The following is a 15,335-nucleotide window of genomic DNA, read 5'->3' as shown; positions in this document are numbered from 1 at the left end:
CTCTCTCTCTCTCTCTCTGAGTGTATCTACTTGCTCTTGCTCTTCTTCTTGAGTTTTAGCTTCATTGTCTTCTTCACTGTGCCTGTTCCCGATGAGAGCGCCTTCTTTGCGGTGCTATGGCGAGACATGAGAACACCGGTGTGGGTGCGGGACTTTGTGCCACTCGCGCAGTCCACGCAGAAACCAACGACGCGGCATTCTTTTGTGCAGTTCGGGCAGCGCCAGAGAACCCCGCGGCGTTCATCGAAGCCTTCATACACATCAACTGGCGATTCGTGGCCGAGTCGTATTTTCATCTTTCCCTTCATCTTTGGCCGTGTGCGCTTGAGATGCACAGACTTCCGCTCCGCCGGCACCACCGGTGGGAGAACACCGCCATTCTCCGCGAGAACAGCCGTGCGTCGTTGCCGCTGCCGCCGCGTCTTGGACACCATTCCTCTCTTCACGTAATAATAATAATAATAAGAATAATAATAAGAATACTAATAGGAATAGTTATCCTAATAACGGAGATCGCTCTATAAATGTCCCTTGTTCTTGTCTCAACCTCTTTCTCTCACCCAGATATGTATATCTATATATCTATATATATATATATACACACACACACAGTCTCTTTCTATCTCTCTGTCGGTCGCTCCTTCACACTTTTTGTGCCGCAGCCACAGACCCCCTTTACACCTCTAATGTGTATTGAGGAAAAGGCACAACGTCAATATAAATTCCAACCACAAAATAAAGAAGAGTGAAAAAAAAGAAAAAAACATATGAATAGATAAAGAAAAAAAAAAAAAAAACATTTACATCAATAAAACATATATTACCCTATTCCTCTACTATACAAGATGGGAAATATATATATAAGATACATTTTTTTTTTTCCTTTTGTTCTCTCTCTCTCTAAGAGCCAAATATTGTACTCCTCTTGAACGAACGAACAAAATAAATAACAACTCTTCCTCATTTTTCCATGACTCAATAAAATGAAAATCGAGGTTCATCTCCTTTTTCACGTGCTTCTTTAACACGTTTTTCATATTTTGGGGCTAATTCTTTTGCTTGTTTCCACGCAAACTCCTTCATTGGTTCAGTTAATCTATTGTAATACTTATTCTTCATTTTCTCCAGTTTTTTAGGGTCATGTGCTTTCATTGCGATATTCATCATAGATGCTGGACCAATAAGAGCAAGATTTCCTGCTGTCATATCACTGTTAGGTAAACGCATATTCTTTCGTGGATCATTAAACCAATGATCCTTCTTAAAGAGATCTTCACTATCAAGCAGTTTATCATTACTCTCATCATCATCATCGTCTTCAAAGGTAATAGCCTTATTCTGCATCTGTTTAACCTCTGTAGTATCATACCCCGCCCGATCCATTCGAGTAATCCAATAGGCCGTACTCATCGGGGATGCAATCGCCTCTTCTGAATGTCCTTCAGCAATACGCACTTCCTCCTGTTGTGTTTGTAATTCCGCCTCTGCGAGAAGAGCCGCATCAGCTTCTGTATCTAATAGTACTACATTACAGGCAAGACGACCTGTTCCACCAAAGGGTGTAAACTTAACTTGACGACCCTTCTTTAATAGTGATTTCCGCGTTTTATAATCTACTACATGTTCTTCAGCATCTCTAAGAACATATCGTTCATCATCATCGCCTTGAATAACACCTTGTCCCTCTGATGGTGACCATGTGATCATCATTCCATGTACCCAAGTAAGATCATCATTAGTAAACTCCTTTTCTTCTTTTTTTGGGTTTTCATTATTTAAACCACCAGCAACAGAGGAGGAAGTAGATAAAGATGCAACAGCTCCATCTGATCTCTTTAACATAGGCATTACAGTAGAAAAATCACGTGTGGCTAAGGAAAGGACATCCACATCTTTCGCATTACGTCTATTTAAAGGATCAACTCTGAAACTCACAACAGCCCCACGAATAGAATAACTTGTATGATCCACAAGTTGTTTAAATTCAGCAGCTGATTGAATATAATAAAGTCGTCTACTTCCTGTTTCAACTATACCCTGTCCTCCACTCCATCGAGTTACCACACCATAAAGAGGAACTGAAGGAAGTGGTTCATTATCATAGTTTTCTTCTTCAAATTGAGTACCAAGTTGTTTGGCACGTTTTGCATGTTCTTCAGCAGCAGCCTCTTTGGATTTGGCCTCCTGTGCAGCTGTGAGATCATCATCAAAATGGATTTCACCATGGACAGTAATATTCTCTGCAAATACACTTGAAGGTTGTGAATTGTATATAACCTTGGCAAAGGTCACCACACGACCCACAAGATTTAATGAAGTGGGTAGTGCCGTATCAAAGGCATCTACATTTCTAATTATACAAACATTTTTCATTTCCTCAGCAGAAGTACACTTGGGAAGTGTTGTAGTATTTTCTAGTAATACTCCACTACGATGTAAAGAGGACCATGTAAGCACTACACCTGTTTGTTGTGTTGATAACACTTTCCGTTGATTCGCCTTTTGTTTTGCCTCTTCCTCTTCTTGTTGTTTCTTTAGTACTTCTTTGACTTTTAATTCATCTCCTATACGTTGACGCAGACGTAAAAACTTCATCGTCTCATTATCTAATACTGCAGGATTACGAAGATCCTTCACACTTTTCGGTGGCGGAACACCTCCTTCCACAGTATCCACAGTATAAACATCCTCCTCCGCTCCTGCAGTGGAGTTGCCAACCTCTGGGTCCACAACTGTACTTAAATCTACAGTGATATGACCCGCAATAAACTGATTAGACGATAAAGAGGCGTTTAATGATTTTGTTTCTTCACTTTTTAGTTCAGATACTTTCGATGTCTTGTCGCCTTCTTGCGGTGGTGCCAGTCGAAAACCCGCAAGAAAATCCACAGGTGTTCTCTGTTTGTAGCTATTTGCCGTTATATTGTCCAGTCGACTTCGCGTAATCACACGATCCACCTCCTGTGCATCCCGCAATACCTCAAACTCGACCTTTGCGCCCTTCAAATAACGAAGACGTGTGGGCAAAATTGTTTCAAATGCCCGTGCGTTTGGAATAATGTATTCTTTACCATTTTCCACACAGTGAATAACACCACGTCTTTCAAAGGGATGCCATGAAACTACAGTTCCACTCAAACGTTGTGGAAATGCAAGTAGTCGTGCAGGTCGCATTACTCGTAATGTCTATATATATATATATATATATTCCTTCTTGTAGCCCTAAAGAACTATGTTTATGTCTGTAATGTTCTTTTTTGTACTGTGTTTTTCGTTTCCCCCCTTTTTTTTTTTAATTCCAACTCTTCTCTCTCTCTCACTCTGAACAAACTCCGATAAACTTCACTAAGACCAGCCCTCACCTTTTTTTTTTTTTCTTTACTCGCAACGATAAACCCTTCTTTCCTCTTTCCAATTTGTCTTCCTCTTATTTTTTACGCGGTAATAAATATAAAGAAAGCGCCACCCGCTCCATCAAGAGAAGGAGTAGGAAAGTGAAATTACAGAAGCAGCACAGGACGACATGACCTCACCAATAATAATAACAATAATAATAATAATAAACATAATAAACACAAATTCCCCCACTCAACTATTTCGTGATGCCAACGAACCTATCAGGCATCTTTGAAGCATGTCTGGACATGTTAGGGAGTACGAAAAAAAAGAAAAAGGAAAAAAGAGAAAAGAGAAGGAGAAGGGGAAGGAAAAAAAAAAGAAAAAGAAAAAAAAAAGCACAAAGTAGATTTGTTGACATTTGCAGAAATACAGCAACCCAGAGCAGAAAAAAAAAAAAAAANAAAAAAAAAAAAAAAGGAACGCCAGTACGATTTACAGAAGTGATATATCCTCCGTTTTTTTTTTTTTTTTTTGTTGTTGTTGTTGTTGTTTCTTGCATTATTTTCCCATTCTTTTTGAAGATTTATGTGTCTTCATTATCTGGGGTGAAATGGAAAATATACGAAGGGGTGAAAGAATAAAAAGGGCAGAGCCACTTAACCCCTCTGTAGTCAATGGTTTCTTTTTTTTTTTTCTCTTTTCCTTTTTGTTATTCTTTTGTTTTTTTTGTTTAGCTGTTTACGTCTAACTCTCATCACCTGTATTTCTGTTCTGTCTCTCACAAGTTTCTACTCATCCAAAAACGTCTTATCGCATTTTATTTCATCTTGTTTCCGTCTTTTCTTTTTTTAAGATGATATCTTCTTTTTTTTTTTTCTTTTTCTCTCTCTCTCTCTTTGGTATGTGTAACTATCATCTTCTTTTCCCCTTTCTTGAAGCTGATTATCATAATTATCATCATCATCACAACAACCTTAAAACTCCAGTTTCACCAATAGTATCGCCCCTTGCAGGGGTAGTTACAAGTTACGTTCATCATAACACCAAAGAAAAGGTCACCCCTTCCAAACTCTCTATAACGTCTACATCTATCCCATTTTCATAGTGTTGATCATTTCCCCCTTTTTTCAGTTTCCAAAAGAAGAAATGGGGGAAAAAAAGGAAAAAAGAGTTCTTTCCTCTTTTTTCTTAATAAATAATAAAAGTCTTGTACATATGTATACATACGCCTATAAACACATAAAAATATGTATATATGGTAGAGAAAGGAAGGCGTGTGGGGGGTGAAACCAACTTGGATGTAGGCTTATATATATATATATATATATATATAGGGAGTGAGAGAGAGAGAGAGAGACAACACAAACACACAGACACCTCTTGATAAAAACTATTAAACAGTTTCACGCTTGTGACCACAGAATGCGCAGAACTTCACCTTATCATCAATATGTCGTTTCCCACATTCTGTGCAAAATGGAACGAGTTGTTTCGTAGTTACTGCTTCATTAATAGGAATACGCTTTGCTACACGAGTTCTAGCAACTGCCGGGCGATCTGTTGCCAAAGGCCGAAATGCATCACGATCAACGGTACTAATATGTGTAAGTGCTGAAAGACTTTTACGTCTCCACGAAAGATACTGCCAGTTAGGACGTTGTGAAGCATTAGGACTCGCTTCCGAAGGGTGTGGTGGAGATGCACTTTTAGTGCCACGATGCCCGTCTTTTTCATGGGGCAAAGATGAATCCTCACGGCGAGAAGTCGCTGTACGAGAAGTAGTCGTAGTCGTATTTCCACCTATCCGACGTCGTGAAGCTCCCCCTACACTGAACACATTAGACATCTCACGCTCAAGAGTTCCACTTCGTCGTTCTTGCTGTAACTGCCCCTTTGACTTTCGTTCAGTTGCAGAAGCATGGACAGAAGCAGAAACAGGAGTAGTACTACTAGTAGTATTACCAGAGACAACAACTACAGCTGCTTTAGAGGAATGTGTATTACTCTTCCCTGTTCGTGATTTACTTGTTGATGTACTGACTGTACTCGCATCAGTTGAGGTTGTCTTTTTCTTTTTTGTCCCATGTGGTAAGGGCTGTACATCTGTTGTACCACGTGATTTTGTTTGTGAAGGTGAATTATTTGAGGCTTCACGTGTACCATTCACTTCAACGCGTCCCTCATCATTCTTCTTTTTGGAACCACTAGCAGTATTATTACTATTACTACTACTAGTAACAGCAGTAGCAAGAGTAACAGTAGTAGTTGTAGCGTTAGCAGTAGTAGTAGTAGTTGTAGTAAGAGGAGCAGCAGAACTAGAAAGAGCTACAAATACAGGCGCAGGAACAGATGCTGGAGTAGGTGTAGGAGGTGTACGGCTGGGTGTCGGTGTGGGTGGAACTGCAGGAGAAACGGGAGAGTTCGCGAGGGAAATTTTAGTTACAGATGGTTGCCGGATCTTTTTCGCTTCTGTCTCTACCACTCTCTTTTCCCTTTCTTTACTACTATTTGGAGCCCCTGATGTAGAGGGATGATCCCTCAAAATGGGAGATCGCATACGAGACTTCCCCGTTGTGGTTTTCGAAGCTACCACAGGCCCCGAAGGACGACCTTCAGATCCTTGAAGTAAACGTCGTGCCTGGTGATCTTGCATTCGTATTGGTTCTGCACTAAGCAATCGTCTCGCATCTTCTTCTCCCATATTTTTCCTTGAGTCCACTGTAAGAATAATAATAGGAGGAGACGTAGAACGTCCACCTGGTCGACCAAAGGGTCTTCCTATACCTAACCTTTTACCGCTATTTGGTGTTGCTTTTGTGTTTCTATTATCTTCAGGAGACATTGACGACAAGTGAACCTCCTCCATCATAACTGAAGAACTGGTATGCGTGTGGGTACCAGAAGGATCTGCCCTTCCACTTACACCTCCACCTCCACCACCACCTCCTCCTCCTCCTCCTCCATTCATAAACTTTGAAACGGGCCATCTATCATAACTACTACGTGGTTCCACAACACCCTTTGAAACCGACATTGCGCTCACCCGCAAAGAAGGAGACCTTTTCTCACTACTTGGCTCTGTTTTTGTTGGCATAGTTGGTCTTGGGGAATGTGCTGATTGTGATTTCTCTCTCGCACTTGAGAAGGCTGTACTGGGTCGTTGTTCCATATTTGTGAATGCCTCACCTTTTTTTACGTGTGGAGGACTCACTTGTGAGCGTCGTGGTGGGGATGACTTGTTATCATTGGATGAATTCTTATATCGTTGTCGTGATCCAGGTACTGAAGTTACCACAACAGGCTCAGGTATTACCAAAGATGTCATGGCTCGCTCAAGTGTAGTATGTTTGGGAGCATCCATGTGTACCTTTCCACCAACTGATTGAGTTCGGCAAAAAAATGTAGGTGCACGTTGTGTGTTACTGGAACCTCTCCCATTTGGTGATTGTGTTTTACTGCTAAATACTTGTGATCCAACCCGACGCATTCGTTCCTTATTTTCTCGCTGCATTTCTTCAAGATTTTGAAGAGCCTTTTCAAGCTCTTGTCGTTGTCTTTCACCTTCAATTGGGTTTTCGAGCGCTAACTGTTCACGGCGTCGTCGCCGTCTTGTACGGGAGAGTTCACTCACAAAGCTGGCAAGGCTATCGGCGATGCTGTTATTCAATACACCATCCTTCATTCCAGAGCTCATAGGAGGTGGTGAACCTACTCTTTGAGGACGAAATAACGCAACCGTTGGTATAGGGGTTGCAGGATTAGATTCTGTATCATACTGCAAAGTTTCATTAATAGATTCCTCAACCTGAACGGCAGAGGACACCACTAACTCATCTGTTTGGACAAAAAAATCATTTGTATGATTATCAGAGATAATTCCCTTCTTCGCCGTAGGGGAAAACCGCCGGGTTGGCAAGTCACTAGTACCTTCCCCGACGCTCACCTCCGTCATAGCCCCGAACTAGGTCTAGTTTCGAAGCAAAAGAGACTACAAAAACAAAAAAAAAAAAAAAACGAATAAAAGCTGAGGAGAAAAAAACAAAAGAAAATAAATAATAAGAGCACACGCAGGAGTAAATAAAAGAAATAAAAATCAATATTTAACATTTTCAGGTGTATAAATATATATTTTTTTAAAAAATATCAGTAAAACTCCTAGTGTTCTAAAAATAAGATTATCTTAGATTAATCTTGAAAAAAGAAAAAGGCAAAAGGATAAGCCAAGCAAATTAGATCCCCAAAAACACGCTGTACAATAAGTGGATTTGCAAAAAAAAAAAGAAAGAGGATCCCACCCAACACTAACAGGGAAATACAACATATAGACTTCCTCTCATATATATATGAATAGATCCAAAAAAAAAATATACTTAAAGTACTCTTAAAAGGGTTTAGTTGGATGCCATTGATGCATTTCCGGGCCTACTGGCTTGAAATAACTCTCCACGATCTCTTTTGTAACATCTGCAACTTTTCCCGGCTTCCATTTGGGATCCTTTGTCTTGTCAATTAGTAGTGCCCTCACACCTTCAGGAAAATCATGGCCAACAGATGATCTCATAGCCCCCGTATATTCCATTCGGAACACATCCGCAGGGTCTGTCATCTTTGCACCCCGCCTTTGCATTTCCAATGCAACGCAAAGAGCTGTAGGTGACATTTTACTTAAAGTATCAAGGGCATTCTTTGCAAAATCACTTCCATCAGCAGAAAGGGCATCAATAATACCCTCCACGGTAGTCGTATCCTTTAATGTAAAGATATCCTCAATGAGTTTACAGTGGGGTTCCAGTGTGAACTGTGGTAATTGTTTCACCGCAAACTCCTCAAGACAGGGTTCAACCTTTGAAGGATCATCAATTTGACAGAGAGATTCCTCTAGTTGATTAAACTTCTCAGATGGAACATAGTGAGTAGCCAGACCAGTGTGTACCACATCTGCTCCTTTAAGGCGTGCACCAGTGAGACCAAGATAAAGGCCAAGTCCACGAAATGGTAAACGCGGAAGAAACCAAGAAGCACCAACATCAGGAAACATGCCAATAAGAGTTTCTGGCATCGCAAAGAGTGCCCGTTCTGATGCCACACGGTATCGTCCATGAATAGAGACACCAACACCGCCACCCATAACGTAACCATTCCAAAGAGAAACTTGCGGGTTTGGCATAGTGAGCATATGATAATTGATTTGGTACTCAGTATAGAAGAGTTCCTTGTAGCTATCACTTGTGGTGACACTGATAGCATCACCACCAGCGCAAAAACTTCTCTCTCCTGCACCTTTTACTACATAGACGGCAGCATCCCCTTTGGAATGAGGTTCCTCCATGTAGGCACGCCTTAAGGACCTCAACATCTCAACATTTAAAGAATTTAGTGCCTTTTCACGGTTCAGGGTTACAAGGCGAACACAGGGGAAATCATTCCAGAAAACGGAATTGGCAAAAACAGGTAGACACCGTCTCATTATAATTCCCCTCAATATTACCGATTTTTTTTTTCTTTTCTCGCTACCTAAAGAACTTTGATTATTATTTTTAACCTTAATCGCGTACCGCAGTACAATAATTATAAAAAGAAAAGAAAAGAAATAAAAAAAGGAAACATTCAATCAAAAACTATATCGAGAATACATAAACACTAAGAGCACACGCAGGAGTAAATAAGAGAAAAAAATCAATATTTAACATTTTCAGGTGTATAAATATATATATATTTTAAAAAATAACAGTAAAACTTCTAATGTTCTAAAAATAAGATTTTATTAGAGTAACGTTGAAAAAGGAAAAAAAAGACAAAAGTATAAACCATGCAAATTAGATCACGAAACACTAACAGGGAAATACAACATATAGACTTCCTCTCATATATATATATATGAATAGATCCCAAAAAAAATATACTTAAAGCACTCTTAAAAGGGTTTAGTTGGATGCCATTGATGCATTTCCGGGCCTACTGGCTTGAAATAACTCTCCACGATCTCTTTTGTAACATCTGCAACTCTTTCCGGCTTCCATTTGGGATCCTTTGTCTTGTCAATTAGTAGTGCCCTCACACCTTCAGGAGAATCATGGCTAAGGCGAGATCTCAGGGCCCCCGCATATTCCATTCGGAACACATCCGCAGGGTCTGTCATCTTTGCACCCCGCCTTTGCATTTCCAATGCAACGCAAAGAGCTGTAGGTGACATTTTACTTAAAGTATCAAGGGCATTCTTTGCAAAATCACTTCCATCAGCAGAAAGGGCATCAATAATACCCTCCACGGTAGTCGTATCCTTTAATGTAAAGATATCCTCAATGAGTTTACAGTGGGGTTCCAGTGTGAACTGTGGTAATTGTTTCACCGCAAACTCCTCAAGAGAGGGTTCAACCTTTGAAGGATCATCAATTTGACAGAGAGATTCCTCTAGTTGATTAAACTTCTCAGATGGAACATAGTGAGTAGCCAGACCAGTGTGTACCACATCTGCTCCTTTAAGGCGTGCACCAGTGAGACCAAGATAAAGGCCAAGTCCACGAAATGGTAAACGCGGAAGAAACCAAGAAGCACCAACATCAGGAAACATGCCAATAAGAGTTTCTGGCATCGCAAAGAGTGCCCGTTCTGATGCCACACGGTATCGTCCATGAATAGAGACACCAACACCGCCACCCATAACGTAACCATTCCAAAGAGAAACTTGCGGGTTTGGCATAGTGAGCATATGATAATTGATTTGGTACTCAGTATAGAAGAGTTCCTTGTAGCTATCACTTGTGGTGACACTGATAGCATCACCACCAGCGCAAAAACTTCTCTCTCCTGCACCTTTTACTACATAGACGGCAGCATCCCCTTTGGAATGAGGTTCCTCCATGTAGGCACGCCTTAAAGACCTCAGCATCTCAACATTTAAAGAATTTAGTGCCTTTTCACGGTTCAGGGTTACAAGGCGAACACAGGGGAAATCATTCCAGAAAACGGAATTGGCAAAAACAGGTAGACACCGTCTCATTATAATTTCCCTCAATATTACCGATTTTTTTTTTCTTTTCTCGCTACCTAAAGAACTTTGATTATTATTTTTAACCTTAATCGCGTACCGCAGTACAATAATTATAAAATGAAAAGAAAAGAAATAAAAAAAGGGAACATTCCTTGAAAAACTATATCGAGAATAAATCACTAAATAATAATAATAAGGCGTCATTTTTTCTTTCAATAAAAAAAAAGAAAAAAAACAATATAATACGCGTATCTTTTTAATTTTTCCGCCCCCCCCCCCCCCTGTGTCCGATACCTTCATTTATGAATTTCAGAAGGCGGCCTCTGGGTCCCACGGCAGTAGTCCCTCATTACTAAAGAAGTGTTCAAGATACGATGGGGTGACTTCCTGCAGTGTTTTTGGATCCCATTGGGGTTCTTTTGTTTTGTCAATCAACAATGCTTTCACACCGATATTGAACTCATTACCCTGCGCTATTCGTTGAATTACATTATATTCCATGGACATGGCTTCTCGCATCGTTTTTAACGCCGCCCCCTTTCGCATTAACTCTAAAGTAATCTTAAGACACGTTGGGGATGCCTTGTCTAATTGTTTTAGTGCTTCTTTTGCAAAATCACTTCCATCAGCAGAAAGGGCATCAATAATACCCTCCACGGTAGTCGTATCCTTTAATGTAAAGATATCCTCAATGAGTTTACAGTGGGGTTCCAGTGTGAACTGTGGTAATTGTTTCACCGCAAACTCCTCAAGACAGGGTTCAACCTTTGAAGGATCATCAATTTGACAGAGAGATTCCTCTAGTTGATTAAACTTCTCAGATGGAACATAGTGAGTAGCCAGACCAGTGTGTACCACATCTGCTCCTTTAAGGCGTGCACCAGTGAGACCAAGATAAAGGCCAAGTCCACGAAATGGTAAACGCGGAAGAAACCAAGAAGCACCAATATCAGGAAACATGCCAATAAGAGTTTCCGGCATTGCAAAGAGTGCCCGTTCTGATGCCACACGGTATCGTCCATGAATAGAGACACCAACACCGCCACCCATAACGTAACCATTCCAAAGAGAAACTTGCGGGTTTGGCATAGTGCGTATATAATAATTTAGACGATATGTCATATTTAGGAATGGAAATAAAGTACCGTTAGCAACAATAGCACGAATATCACCACCAGCGCAAAAACTCTTGTTTCCTGCGCCTTTAAGTATATATATAGCATCACGAGGAAAATAAGGGTGTGGCTTCTTTAGATGTAACCACAGTATGTGCTGTGCCATTTCAAGGGATAATGCATTAAGCACATCTGGGCGATTTAATGTGATAAGGCGAGTGCAAGGATAGTTGACCACCTGCAGTGAATCTATGCTCTCCTCAGCGACTCCATTGCTGTCTCTTCCCATTGTTTGATATGCCTATCAAAAACACACAGGATCAGCACGGGAAAATAATAATAATAATAATAATAATAATAATAATAATAATAATAATAATAAACGTGAAAATGCAAATAAATGTGTCCTCTCTCTTTATATATATATATATATATATATATATATATATACCTGATCACTTAATATTGTTAGTTAAATGACTCAATATACGCATTACTGTGTTATTGTGTTCATGTGTTGAATAATACAAATATACACAGACATATATATGTGAAAAAAAGAGGTATAGAATCAAAGAGTAAAAAAGAAAAAGAAAACATAGTTAGAGTGGTGAATAAGATTATATGCATTTTGGTAAGTAATAAGGGAAGATAATTTAGCAGAAACCACCCCCAAGCTCTCTTTCTTTTTTTTTTTTATTTTTTCTTTTACTTTTACAACTATTCACCTCATTCACCATCGTCATCACCAGAGACACTACTCACGGAACACCACGATACTTCCAGCATTCTTTTCTTTTTCTTCACATTCATTATCGCTCGACAAATCGTGATCTTCAAGTGGTGTACGACTTCTCTTACCACGTCTCTCTGTCATCTGCGGTGATCCAGCGTTGGATTCATACTGATCCTTCACATCAAACTGGCGTTCTCCCACTGTTACGGCAATAGTGCCATTACTGTCAAGAACAGTTAAACCACTTGTTGGTCCTAACGCTGCCTGAATCCGACGTGGTTCATTCGTATGAGAAAGAGAAGAAGAAGACGCCGTATAATTATTATTATTATTATTATTATTAGTAGTAGTAGTAGTAGTAGTATTTCCTTCATACACCAAAACTCCCCCATCGTGTGTTGCTGTGACGAGATCCACAGACTGAGTCCCTTCACCTTTCCGTTGAATGAAACCAAACATTGCTGGTTGTTGTGTTCGCAACTCACGATCAAAGGTTGTGAGAAGCTGAGTGCTCTTTCGAATATCCCAACAAACTATTCTTTTATCCCCTACTCGTCCTGCTGCATAAACTAAATATTCCGAGATTGGGTGAACCATAATCTGTGAAACACCAGACTTTAATCCACGCAACACCGCGGCAGCTCCACAATGTCGTGTATCAACTATATCAACATTACCAGAACGAATAAAACCGGCTAATATCAAATTTTCCTGATATGGTGTTGGACCATCTGCTAATGCCGAGACAAACCCCTTAGAGCATGGAGATGCATAAGAAGACTGCACAGTAGTCCCTTCTTGAAGAATATCAAAGAAACGAACATGAGTCTTATCTTCAATCCCACCATAACCCGCAGCCACTAAAGATCGACGCCCCGACCATAAAATAGAATGAGGATGTGCTGGCACTCCAGCATCATTCCTGCAACAGTAAGAGGCCCGAAGAGATGCATCTTCCACATCCCACAACTGTAAAGGACAACTATTACACGCCGTAAGAAATGAGGCGTAGCCGTCACCTTCCTTAAAAGGACACCAGGCTATATCTATAGCCGGGTACGGTAACTTTACCCAAGGCACAGAGCGATCAAAATCCACACATGGTAAGAATGAATCTGCAGAGGTGGATTGTAGTTTAAGGACAGGAACAGATGATGCACTCCACGTTGCTAGCATTGCACCACCATGTTGATTAGAGTAATCTGGTGATACAGCAAGTTGACGGAAATAAATACCGTCAGGTGCATAGGATCTTGGAAAGCTCATCGAAGGTGCCATTTTTCTTTTTTTTTTATTCCTATGTGTGTATCTTTCCTTCCCACCTCTTTCCTCCTCCTCTCGTGGTTTTCTAAAGAAAAGAAATAAACTTAGGTAGAAAAGAATATCAACAACAACAACAACAACAAAAATAGCATCAACAAGGGAGACAAACACGAAAAAGTTTTTTCTTTTTTTTTTCTTCTCCTTCTCTTTCTGTTTGTTCGGGTCTATATATATATATATATATATATATATGTATTCATCCCTTTATCTCTTTTTTTTGTTGGTACCCTTTATTTCTTCTATTTTTCCCCTTCTTCCTTCTCTCTCTCCCTCACACACACACACACAACCACACACTTTCTCTATTTGTGTGACAGTGTACATGCAAAAACAAAAAGAAAGGAGAAACAATAAAGAAAGAAAGAAAAAAAAAAAAAACAGAGAATTTCTTCTTGATGTCAAGAAGACTAAGAGGGAAGTTCATCCAAGGCTCGCTGAATAGCAGCCATGATATGACATTCCTCTGCGTAGTGTGGACTATGTGGGCCTTCACGTTCATGACGCTCTTCCACCTCGGCAACGGCATCAACAACCTTGTTAAGAATATCACGCATGGTGGCAATTTCCAGTTTCAATGCACAGTGAGTGATTTGAATGGTTTCCTCCTCATATTTCTGTACTTCAAAAAGCTTCTTTGCAACCGCAAGTCTTGTAGCGATCTGCTGTAAAAACGATACACACTCCTTCTCCTCAGGTGGAATCATAGAAAGGGTACTTGACAACTTTGTGTGAATTGCCGTTGCCTTTGACTCCATCATGGTAGCGAACTCCCGTTCACGTCTATCATCATCACTCTCTTCCGCTGGAACAGTTGAACGGAGTTGTTCCAGTGCTGTTCGGAGCATTGGATGAGGCATATATCCACTATGAATATCTTTTCCCTCTTCTTCTTTTTCTTCTTTTTTTTCCTTTTCAACATCTGCTGAGGGAGATATTTTCGCTACTGCATTACGTGCAGTAGCGGATGCTACTGGCCATTCTGCAGGTAAATATGTTTGTTCATATGGATTTTCAAATCGCATTTCCTTTGCGGGGACAGTTTCTTTCACTACTACCATCACGGGATCATTGTTATTGATAATGCTAGTATTAGATGATGAGAGTGGTGTATGAACTGGTTGTTGTGTACTGCACTCATCCTCTTGAGTGGCGTGTGTTAAGTCTTGTGATCGCGTGGGTGGTGTGTTGCTGCCTGTTGTTTTCATCTCTTCTGATCCCCGCAGCACTGACCGCCATCTGCAGGTCTGCCGTGCGATTGCCGGCAACACCGTTGGTGGACGCGAATGGAAACGTTCATGAACAGCGGCGTAAATGCGATTGACTGTCTTTTCATTATTCTTCGATAAATGAGAGTGACCACGAGTGGCTTGCACGGCCTTCTTAAAGTCTGACATGGCCATCTCACACTCCACCCAACTGGGAACGGAGCGGAGAAATGTATACAGTGTGCAGGAGGCCGCTACGGGATCATCCGCCAGAGTGGCATTGTTGGAATCTACAGTATGTAGTCGGATAATAGGAAGAGACATCACTTCACAACACTACTGTATTGATTTAAGAGTGGTTTATATATATATATATATATATATATATATATATATATATATATATATATAAAGACTCTTTCTATATATGTATATGTATATATATTATGTATATTATGTGTATTTGTTTCCTCCACTTCTTTCCTCCCCTCCCACGCGGTGTCTAAGAGCTTCACGTGGAAAATGACAACAACAAAAAAAAAATACACAAAGAAAGAGAGAGAGAACGGTAGAGAGAGAGAGATTAAACCATAAATTAAAAAAAAAAAAAAAAAAAAAAAAAAAAA

General features: G+C 40.2%; 8 protein-coding genes across 8 annotated transcripts; all 8 read right to left on the bottom strand.

Moving 5' to 3' along the window:
- Window positions 1–26: 26 nt before the first annotated feature.
- TM35_000222620 (uncharacterized protein) lies at window positions 27–434 on the bottom strand (the record flags this gene model as incomplete). The annotated part of the gene is made up of 1 exon (XM_029027309.1): window positions 27–434. One exon carries the CDS (start codon window positions 432–434, stop codon window positions 27–29), a length of 408 nt encoding a protein of 135 aa, XP_028881529.1.
- Window positions 435–975: 541 nt separating this feature from the next.
- TM35_000222610 (uncharacterized protein) lies at window positions 976–3,174 on the bottom strand (the record flags this gene model as incomplete). Its single annotated transcript, XM_029027308.1, has 1 exon — window positions 976–3,174. One exon carries the CDS (start codon window positions 3,172–3,174, stop codon window positions 976–978), a length of 2,199 nt encoding a protein of 732 aa, XP_028881528.1.
- Window positions 3,175–4,732: 1,558 nt separating this feature from the next.
- TM35_000222600 (uncharacterized protein) lies at window positions 4,733–7,291 on the bottom strand (the record flags this gene model as incomplete). Its single annotated transcript, XM_029027307.1, has 1 exon — window positions 4,733–7,291. The coding sequence occupies one exon, from the start codon at window positions 7,289–7,291 to the stop codon at window positions 4,733–4,735; it is 2,559 nt and encodes an 852-aa protein (XP_028881527.1).
- A 429-nt stretch (window positions 7,292–7,720) lies between these two features.
- Window positions 7,721–8,806, bottom strand: TM35_000222590 (enoyl-CoA hydratase/isomerase family protein; the record flags this gene model as incomplete). Its single annotated transcript, XM_029027306.1, has 1 exon — window positions 7,721–8,806. The coding sequence occupies one exon, from the start codon at window positions 8,804–8,806 to the stop codon at window positions 7,721–7,723; it is 1,086 nt and encodes a 361-aa protein (XP_028881526.1).
- A 447-nt stretch (window positions 8,807–9,253) lies between these two features.
- On the bottom strand, window positions 9,254–10,339 carry TM35_000222580 (enoyl-CoA hydratase/isomerase family protein; the record flags this gene model as incomplete). Its single annotated transcript, XM_029027305.1, has 1 exon — window positions 9,254–10,339. One exon carries the CDS (start codon window positions 10,337–10,339, stop codon window positions 9,254–9,256), a length of 1,086 nt encoding a protein of 361 aa, XP_028881525.1.
- A 300-nt stretch (window positions 10,340–10,639) lies between these two features.
- On the bottom strand, window positions 10,640–11,734 carry TM35_000222570 (putative enoyl-CoA hydratase/isomerase family protein; the record flags this gene model as incomplete). Its single annotated transcript, XM_029027304.1, has 1 exon — window positions 10,640–11,734. One exon carries the CDS (start codon window positions 11,732–11,734, stop codon window positions 10,640–10,642), a length of 1,095 nt encoding a protein of 364 aa, XP_028881524.1.
- A 468-nt stretch (window positions 11,735–12,202) lies between these two features.
- On the bottom strand, window positions 12,203–13,459 carry TM35_000222560 (transducin family protein / WD-40 repeat family protein; the record flags this gene model as incomplete). The annotated part of the gene is made up of 1 exon (XM_029027303.1): window positions 12,203–13,459. One exon carries the CDS (start codon window positions 13,457–13,459, stop codon window positions 12,203–12,205), a length of 1,257 nt encoding a protein of 418 aa, XP_028881523.1.
- A 452-nt stretch (window positions 13,460–13,911) lies between these two features.
- Window positions 13,912–15,033, bottom strand: TM35_000222550 (uncharacterized protein; the record flags this gene model as incomplete). Its single annotated transcript, XM_029027302.1, has 1 exon — window positions 13,912–15,033. One exon carries the CDS (start codon window positions 15,031–15,033, stop codon window positions 13,912–13,914), a length of 1,122 nt encoding a protein of 373 aa, XP_028881522.1.
- Window positions 15,034–15,335: the final 302 nt, after the last annotated feature.

Source organism: Trypanosoma theileri, assembly GCF_002087225.1.
Source record: "Trypanosoma theileri isolate Edinburgh chromosome Unknown TM35_Tth_22_V1, whole genome shotgun sequence".
NCBI lineage: Eukaryota > Euglenozoa > Kinetoplastea > Trypanosomatida > Trypanosomatidae > Trypanosoma > Trypanosoma theileri.
The sequence above is the reverse complement of the archived record's forward strand: the minus strand, read 5'-3'. Positions and strand labels throughout refer to the sequence as shown.